General features: G+C 34.9%; 1 protein-coding gene across 1 annotated transcript; it reads right to left on the bottom strand.

Annotated features, from left to right (window-relative positions):
* Window positions 1-1,241: 1,241 nt before the first annotated feature.
* On the bottom strand, window positions 1,242-7,473 carry LOC122024593 (light-inducible protein CPRF2-like). Its single transcript, XM_042583252.1, has 6 exons — window positions 6,959-7,473; window positions 6,087-6,183; window positions 4,870-5,041; window positions 4,059-4,134; window positions 3,852-3,977; window positions 1,242-1,783 (listed from the first exon to the last, which is right to left on the bottom strand). Exons 1-6 carry the CDS (start codon window positions 7,343-7,345, stop codon window positions 1,421-1,423), a joined length of 1,221 nt encoding a protein of 406 aa, XP_042439186.1. The 5' UTR covers window positions 7,346-7,473; the 3' UTR covers window positions 1,242-1,420.
* Between the last annotated feature and the right edge of the window lie 2,283 nt (window positions 7,474-9,756).

The raw sequence follows: 9,756 nt of genomic DNA, 5'->3' as shown, positions 1-9,756 counted from the left end.
TGTCACTCCAAATTATTGATTAAACCATTATTACATCTTAACATCCATCTTATTTTTGTCAAGTTTTATTTGCACTAACTCAGTTTTATTGTGGTTCATGAGGAGTGATTATCCTCAAGTATAGCAGTATCTACTTGTTAGTGATCAAGTAGCTGCTTAAATTGATCAAGTGCAACAGTATATGGTATTTGTTGGAGTCCTCATTAGTCCTCTTAGATGAGTTTAGTGATTAGTGCATGAGGTGTTATCATAATGAGGTCTGGGGTTCGAATCTCGACAAGCCCGAGGTAAATGCCCCCTCATGTGCTAATCACTATTTCAAAGGCTAGTAACCGTCCGTGATTTACCTCTTCCATGTTGATCCTAGGATGAATTGACGGGAACATTGGGGGCGAATCTATTCATTTTTTTTTTTTTTTGCCACCTTGTTGGAGTCCTCATTACCTATACTGTAACAAGTGACAGAAACCTCTATGAAATCATTTTTAATTGTTGGTGAAATTGTTGAACCGTATGCACTAGGAATATGTAGCTAGAATTTCGTGACAAATCCATCTATTCCTGTTTCTTTGCCTAATTGTCTCTGCCAATGTGCAATTTAACCTCTTCGAATTCAAGTTCTTTGATTAATTGTACAGGTCCGGTAGCATTTTGATGCGAGTAGTTAAGTGGAAGCATTTTAGTACGAATCATACGAGAAGCAAATTCAAAGACAAATTATACTCTAACTTTATTATCGAAGAGGAGGGATTCACCTTTCAATTTGATATTTTAATTATTTTGATTGATATAACTTAAGATATTTTGATTTTGTGCACCATCTACTTCTGTTAAAATTTATGATACATGCAATTTGTAAATCTTTTATAGGAAATTTTTGGTCTCAAGTTTGTAAACTTCAAATATAGATCGTAAATATGGATACGGTGTAAAAATTATCTTATAATATGCCTACAGTGGATCACATTAATAAATAATACAAATCTTTGTAACATGTCTAAAATTCCATTAAGTTAAATTTTTTTTTCTTCAAATTAATATAATAAATATATGATAACGTAGAAGAGATTAGGTTTGTGCACTCGGAGATCCAGAGAAGTCGAGGGAGAAAGATGGTGAGATTGCATGCGTTCATAAGTCTAGCTATTCTATTCCTCTATTAAAGATAATTTACACAAATGAACATACTCTACCACGAAGGAAGAGATCATTGTACCTTTTCTAGAGATGCAAAATAGAAGTGATAAAAAGTTCTTAAGATTCAGATTAATATTGATCAATAAGATAAAAGAAAAGGAACAGATTTAATTGTAATAACACACATAATATGAGGGGCATTCATCGGTCACCGCCTAAAAGACAAGAAGAGCACATGACTCCTTGCAACATCAAATGTAACAAAGCCTGAAATTTGTTAGGCTTACTTCTTGCTGTTGCTTATAGAACTCTCGGCGTCCCAAGAGGCAGTGTCCCATTGCAGGGGAGAACTTGGTCCTCCGAAGATTTGCTTCTGTAGATGCTCGAGGTTGTCGACCCGATGCACCGAAACACTTCCCGCAATCTTGCCCGAAGCCAATCTGGTCCCAGTTTCAGGGAGACCGTTGTTAGTCCTCTGGTCATGGGGTGACACATGGAAAAATTGGTTCATGTCATCTTGGAGAGAAGCAGAAGCATCAGATGGGCTTCCGGTGAAAGGCAAACTGATACTCGACGTGTCAGAGTTGATCGGATACAAGTGACTCACTCCAGTTACCCTCTTTACAGTCTCCTCTGCCATTTTGACCTGAGTGGTGAATGTATTATCAGATCGAGGCAGATGAGCCTTGTAAAAATAAGTAAATAACTATCATTTCTTTCGGGGGTTTTAGTGGTTATAGTGACTGTAAGAAAATGCAACAAACAAAGTATCAATCACTGAAACATTTTAAACATAAACACAACTTTTTGGAAATTATATGTACACATTCAATGATCAAATTACTACATTAGGAGCAAGTAAATTAAGAACTAAACCAAAGGATAGATCACAATGTCAATTAGCCACTATTCATTCTGTTTGTAAGAAAATAACTCGACAAATTATTTATCAATCTAAACAATACCATAAAGACATGGAAGAAAAGAGTAAGCCACCTGCAAGTAATATAATATCCTTTTGCAACACAAGGATATTTTCTCTACAATAAACATCAATCTTCTTCTTCTTTTGGAAGAAAAGGTGATAACGCTCACCCCAAGCGGCCTAATATCACCGTCTCCCGGTTAGATACAAGCAGGTAAATCACGGGGACATTTTGTCCCAACACAACAATCCTTTGCATGAGGGAGGTCAGACACTCAATGGGGCAATCTTATTCTTCATCATCATTGACATGTTTGTCCCAATAATTTGGGTCAGCTATATAAATGGAATCCATGCCATGTAATTTCACTAATTATATTTAAATTAATTAAAAGATTTTTTATTATATTGATTAATATTTTCTTTGACCTCTACCTCCCACTATTAGAGAATTTATCTGTTCTAACTACATATTTTAGCAGGTGTCTTTGAATATGTGGATATTATATCAACCTATCATTTATGGAAGCTACAACTAATTATTTTCACGCATTAGGATTTTTATTTCATGCTTGCAAGTACCTCTTACACATTCATCCCACCATTTTCATCTCTAGTATACTACTTTTTGTGTGTATCATTTTCTAACAATCCAAAACTCCAATCACTAAATTTCACCAAAGAGAAGTATAGTATTGGTTGATATCCTCCATTTCAATTTAGAAACCTAAAATGAGAAAAATCATGTGATCATAATCAGATGTTAAAATTCAAAGGAAAAGGTCTGACACCTTAAAAATCAATTCAATCACTCAAAATAGGAAGCACGACAATAAACAGGTTGAAACATGAACTGGTTGGCCACTCATAAAGGTAGGGGTGGTTCGATACGGTATACTAAACCACCAACTCGTATACCATTACCGTATCAAAAAATTCAGTAAAAAAAATTGCATACCAATACCGTACCGGAATTTTGGTAAACAGAAATTCCAGTATGATATCAAATTCATACCATTTATAGTAAAATTTCGATATCATATCAAAAATTTTGATATAAATCTTATACCGATACCAATACCGAAAAATTCAGTACAGTATAATACCATATCAAAATTTTTGGTATATTATAAAATCGGTATATTTTGGTATGGTAAATACAACATACCGAATTTTCGGTATTTTCCCCACCCCTACATAAAGGTAGGACGGGGTATTGAAGAAACAAAAGTGACATAAAATATATGATATATAACCTACTTGCCAATTACTTTTTTTTTCAAAAAAAAAAGTTCTTATATCATAAAAAAGTTTAATAACTACTTATTTATATTTTTCAAAGGCTAATTTATATCATTTTAGATGGTTTTATGTTGACATGAAATCACATGACAAAATGAGATGAAAGGAAGAATTGCCAGCCCTAGTTTTTAGGATAACATTTTCTAATCTAGCAACTTTAATAAAAAATTTTTAATTTTGATTATTTAGTACCTCTTGATCCTTATGATGTTGAAATCAATACAAGGCAAATGGCCGGATAAGCTATCAAGGGCACTAGAAGAAATTGCAAAAGCTCTGACATCATAAACTATTGAAGGTCAGACAGTTTTACCGTTCCTCTTATGCTCTCACCTTTACCCACCATACAAGGTCGATTTGTCTATATTTTTCTAAGAATTTAGGGACTTTCGTAACTATCTATTCACAAGTCACCAACTCACTCTATGGAAAAAGTGTATATAGTCAGGGATCTAGGCAAACAAACATGGAAGAGTGAAAAGCTTACCTTAGCTCTTAGGGTCTCCACATCTGCTTTTAGTATCCTATTGTCAACGGCAGCAACACTGAACTTCTGATTAATATCAGTAAGGCGCTTTAAGAGAGATGAATTTTCAATTCTCAACTGGGAGACCTATAAAAGAGCAGGTCAAATCTTACCAATAACACTTCCAAAAATATAATAAAATTGGAAGTTTGACTGTTAGACTGAAACCTGTCCCTCAAGCTCACTTAAGTGAGTTTGTTTTCTCCTCCTTGAACGCCTTGCTGATTCTCGATTTGAAATCATCCTAACAAACAGATAAAATACTAATTACAAGACAAAAGATTGGATGTAGATACTTGGCTAGAACTTAGTGCTGCCACAAAAATAGAGCTCATATATGTACCAAAAAAAAATCGAAGGTCAATATAAATAGATATTGCTAAGGTGCAGTATTCAAGTTAGATATCTTGTTACATTAATGATGTGTATTTGAGTTCTGTTACCATTAACATTAGCATTCTACAATAAATTTCCCTACTCATGAGGGCTTCAGTTCACATTACTTTAATGGTGTGTGAGGCTTTAGAAATATTTATTAGAATTATTATCTGACTAGAAGTCTAGAATAATTGATAATATATTCTCAAAAAGATAATACACTAAATCCAAACCACTAAGAAGCATATATTCTCAGTTACTCACATGAAATAGCAAATATCTGGTGAATAACTTGACAGAACATGTATGAAAATTCAGATGCTTAAAATGCATCAGTTCATTTCTATCAGACTTCACAATATCTCTTTACTTCATCTAGAAAAGAATTACCCCAATAATAAGGTCATAACATCTTTGGTAACTAGCCTACCATCAACAGCATGTTTGCATCTTTAAAAATAAGGATAAATTACTCCGCATATATTAAGTACAGAGTTTATAAAGGCTACTGAATATACTGGCAAATGAATTACTGAATAAACACAGTATGGGACAAAGTTGAACAAGGGTCACCAAAGAAAATCATATACATACAACATACCTCCTCACGCGCTTTATATCAGTAGGACCTGCATTTTCATTGGTTTCTGCTTCTCCCTCGAGTTCATCATCATCGTCAGACTGCTCCCTTGATGAACTACTGGTAGCAGGCTTTGCCTGAACAACTGAATTTTGCATAGTGGAAAGAGCTGGAACTCCACCATGGTCAGTGCCTGCCATTTGAATTTTGAAGCTTAGCAGATTTCCTGAATATTTGTACAAAAATAAAAAGAGAGCCAGAACAAAAAAAATGTCGTGCATGCACCTGATGATGCAAAAGAGTATGCAAGCTTATTAACTTGATGTATGCTAGATTAAAATTCATGTTAACACTATGTGTGAGCTAAAGTAAATAAAAAGACCTCTGGTCAATTCATCCACATATGACCTCTTTTCTCAATCTAACAAGTTAACTTGCACAGTGAAAGTTATCTTGATTGAGAACAGGTACAGAAGAATCTTGTTTCCTTTTAGTATTAACTAGTTCTGCAGATTCTATGTAAAGGGACATAAAGAACTTTCTAAACAACAATCCTAACGATTTAATAACCTTGTTAGTGCCATCATAGGACCAGAAAATAAAAATGAGGCAAGATATGGCTCTAATTATAATTGGAACTAAAATGAGGGCAAAAAAGATAAAAATTACATGAAAACAAAAGGATCAAAAGTTGAAATCAAAATTTGTAAATACAAAAGGAAAGAATCTCAAGCCAGATTCAAACTATTGTTTCTAAAGCAGAGAGTAACCTGTCGGGTTCTACAGTGAAAGCATCTGTTAACTAGCATCATAATATTTGTCCATTTCTCAGAATCAAATAATTAATAATGATCATGCCCCATGTCTCACCAGCTGCATCCCTAGTAGAATATGACTGAAGTTAAAGGTCAATAATGATCATACCCTTTTTTTCTTTTTTTTTTTGGAGCCAACTTCATTCAAGTAGAATACGAACAAAGTTTATCTGGCCAATGCCTTGATGGTTGTGAAATAAGTAGCAATGTTTTTCTTTTGATCACTGAATAGATCTTTGCTCAAACCTTTTCTTTTTTCTAGTTAGTTCCTTAATCTGATACTATGACCATTAAATTTTATGAGATGCACAAAATATAAAGACTAATAGAAGAAACATTTTATCAGAGACTTCAAAACATTTTGAAATAGGAAATTAGCCTACAATGTCTAAAAGAACAGACAAATTGGAATCACAATTGTACCCTTGACAGTTGCTTGAGAACCAATCAACGTAGCATCTGAAATTGGTGACCTGCTGTCAGCTGCAGAAGCAGCATCGCGTGAATTCACAACAGAACCCTGCAATACAGTAATTTGCAAACTAATTGCTCACTTTTGTTTCGCTTATTCAAGTTAATAGTAACACAAAATGTATAAAATCTGTATCTCTGACATCATTGAACTATAAGGGAATCTAAATCTATTAATTGCGTGCCTGAAATAACTTCTACTCCTAGAATCATATCTTAATTTGTTGTCATCCTTTTGGTCTATTGAGTGAGTTGAGTATATTCTCTGAATGCTCAGAATGCTCCACTGTGCCACCAACTTCTTAAATAGACAACGCATAAGTAATTATATAAATTATTTAAGGCTATAAGATGGTGGTACTGCCTCTCTCTACTTGCCCAACTTGGTTCGTTCAATGTTGTCATTTATTTCCATTCCTTTCAAGTTCCAATAACTCAACTGATAAGCGTTGAATTGGATAGAAACACAGAGGGAATGTATCGGTAGTGCATCTAACCAAGTAAGCACATCCGAGGGCACTATTTTGCAGTTCTCTATTCTGAAACTTTAATTCAGAAGGCAGCCTAATCTATAGACAGTTAAGTGAGACTAAACTAAACATAAATGCATAACTATAACCCAGATGAACAGCATACTGAAGAGTGCAGCGAAATAATATATATAGTTCAAAAGAAAGTTTATTTCTTCCGGCAGTAGAAGGTGACTGGATGCTTAATTTGCCTAGAGGAACTGGTAAAGCTTGCAGTCACAATTACAATGCTGCAAAATTTATACAAGAAGAATAGCAACGGAAAATCAAAAATAGGAAAAAGGGAGGGTATACCCGAGACATGGCAACAGCAGCGCAGAACATGTCCAGCTTCTGCTTCAGAAACGCTTGGTAGTCCACCGAGCCGTCGGCGGCCGGCTGATCGTAGGGAGGCCGAGCAGCGGTCGCCTTGACTTCCACTACGTCCCCATCCGCTCCTCGTCCAAGATCCCCGCTCCCCACGACGAAGTTCGACCCCACGACGGAGGCGGAAGCGGCCGCAACGGCGACCCCGTTTCGGTCAGGGCTGGAAAATTCGGCGGGGCTTGAGGCGGTGGCCTCCTCCAGAAACTTCTCGAAGAGCCATTCCGAGGAGCTCCGGTTAATGGCGGGCGAGGGATCGGGGGAGGCGGCCCAGAAAGAGTCGGCGATCTCCTCCGCCGAGAACGGCCTATGATCCATCTCCGATCCCGGCCTCGATCTAGATCTGCAGCGGTTGGTCGAGCAAGGAAGCCAATGGGGGGCGGGGCGGTTCCTTGGGCGTCGGCGTCGCGTCCCGCCTTTTTCATGGCGGATGGATGAGGACTGAGGTGGAGGTGAGGTGGAAGAAGGTTGATTCCGCAGAACAATCTAATCCTACACAATGCCCAGACCCAAGAATCCACCTATACTCTACTCAGGCAAGGGCCCACCGGTGGGGACAATTTGTTTGTCTAATGGTGAGGCTGGTAGTCCGAGATGTAAGGCACGAAGAAGACGGGAGAAAGGGGCGTCTTTAATATCTGTGCCTTTGTTTTATGCAACATGGATGCGACCGACTACGACCATGTTTATTATTGCGTTAATTGCCACGTCGACATGCTAATCCTCATCCAATTCGAATTTAAGGTGAAATAATATTGATTTTTTTTATTATTTCCAAATGTTCCCACGCCTCGATTTAAAATATAATTAATAAAGATAAAATTTAAAAATAATTGATGCCCAGTAGTAACCTCACCCCCTCCGCATAGTAAAATTTGGATTGATTTATTGGATTAATTGATAGATTGAATTAAAATTTTATCAAATAATTAACGACCGATTCAAATGGACCAATCCAATTAGAATTCATGATTCACCTGGTTAATTTAAGATAGGCTTGGGTTGACTTCTGAATTAAAAAATTCTAAAATTTAAAATTAAAATAGAAAATTTAATGGACTCCTGTGTTTGAAGGCAACTTCAAATGTACTATATAATTAAATAATCATCAACCTTTTTATCCCAAATCATATCCACTAACACAAATATAGTGTAATAATGAATAAGTTGAAAATTTAATAGTATACTTATGCAAAGTCGGTCATAAAAATTAAGCGCGCTACCGTGCAAATGATGCATTGAAATATACCGGTGGAATACAATCAAATTGACCAAGATATAAGGAAACTCATGAAAATATCCTTTCTTTTAAAAGTATTAACCTAATACATAATCCAAACTTAAAAAGTTTTATGTATATAGGCTCATGGGTTAGTTCGTCTAATTCATAACCTGTCTTGAGTTGAGAATTTCTCAATCTATAAAGATGACAAGTCGACCCGTCTCTCTCTATCAAATGGTCAAATCCATCGTGAATTGACCCGCTCACCCTGCCACGAATCAACCCGCTCGCCTTGTCACGAGTCAGCTACAACTCTAATGCTGACCAAATTAAACTCCCAAGCTAGGTCAACCTTTTAAGTTAAGGTTTTTTTTATTTGAAATCTCTAGCCTTGAACTCTTCCCTTTTAGGTACTCTCAGTTCTTTACTTGTACTATGATATAACGATTGGGTCTTTCAAATAGTTAATTAAGTATCTAATATTCAATCTCAATTATGACGTATTATATGAATTTTCTCTAATAGGATAATAAATTCAAGAAAGTTGATCAGTCTCCCTGAATATTATCTGATTTATTCTTCTAAAATTAGAGAAATTTTTTATGAATTGACCCGATGACCTCTGACATTAATGGATTTAAAGAAGAATTATTGTAGCTCATAGTTATTAGCCACCAACAAACGTGACTCACGTTCACTCAACAATTTTTCTTTTGTTCCTATTCTCTTAAATACACTTCTTTGACTCCATCATTTCTCCTGGCGGTTGCTTACTTGGGTACAAATTGGACCAAGTAGATCTGACTAATGCCAATTGCAATATTCACATTGTTAGGATCTATTATTATGTTAAATTAATTTAAAATCTAGATGATTGTAAAAATTAGTAATTCATTATATATTCCTTTTTAAAAAGGAATATATTGCACAATTAGTAGATTTGTTTTTATTTAATTTAATTATCCAAAGAAGCCCATTACATATCAATTTTGCAAATTGGTCCGGAGTTAAAAAAATAAATAAATGTTTGAAAAATAATGAAAAGTGGGATAAATAAATAAAAATATTTATCCCTTTATGTACGCATTTATCTAAGTATAAGTTCTGGAGTTTTAAAGTATTATTTCTCTCTCTAAAAAGTTGAGTTTTTTTTAAAAAAATTATACCACGAGCTAAAAGTTAAAGATGGGGTGGAATCAAGATTGAACCACATGCTTACACTAAAACAGGTCTCAAGAATATAACGATCTTAATTTTGATTAAATCTAATAAATAAATAAATTTCAATCAAAATCAATAGATGATCTTAAATACATCTGAATTAATTTAAATTAAAACTAATGTATTTTTAAAAATCTCCTGAATTTCACCATGCTCTCAAATCTTAATTTCACAGCTTATATAACATGTTGTGGATTTTTAAAATTTATACAACTTAGTATAATTTTGGTACAGCTCACTATTTGATTTAGATCTATCATATTCATTTAACAATAACATCAATATA

This window comes from Zingiber officinale, chromosome 1A (assembly GCF_018446385.1).
Source record: "Zingiber officinale cultivar Zhangliang chromosome 1A, Zo_v1.1, whole genome shotgun sequence".
Lineage (NCBI taxonomy): Eukaryota > Viridiplantae > Streptophyta > Magnoliopsida > Zingiberales > Zingiberaceae > Zingiber > Zingiber officinale.
This window is presented reverse-complemented; position numbering and strand designations above follow the sequence as displayed.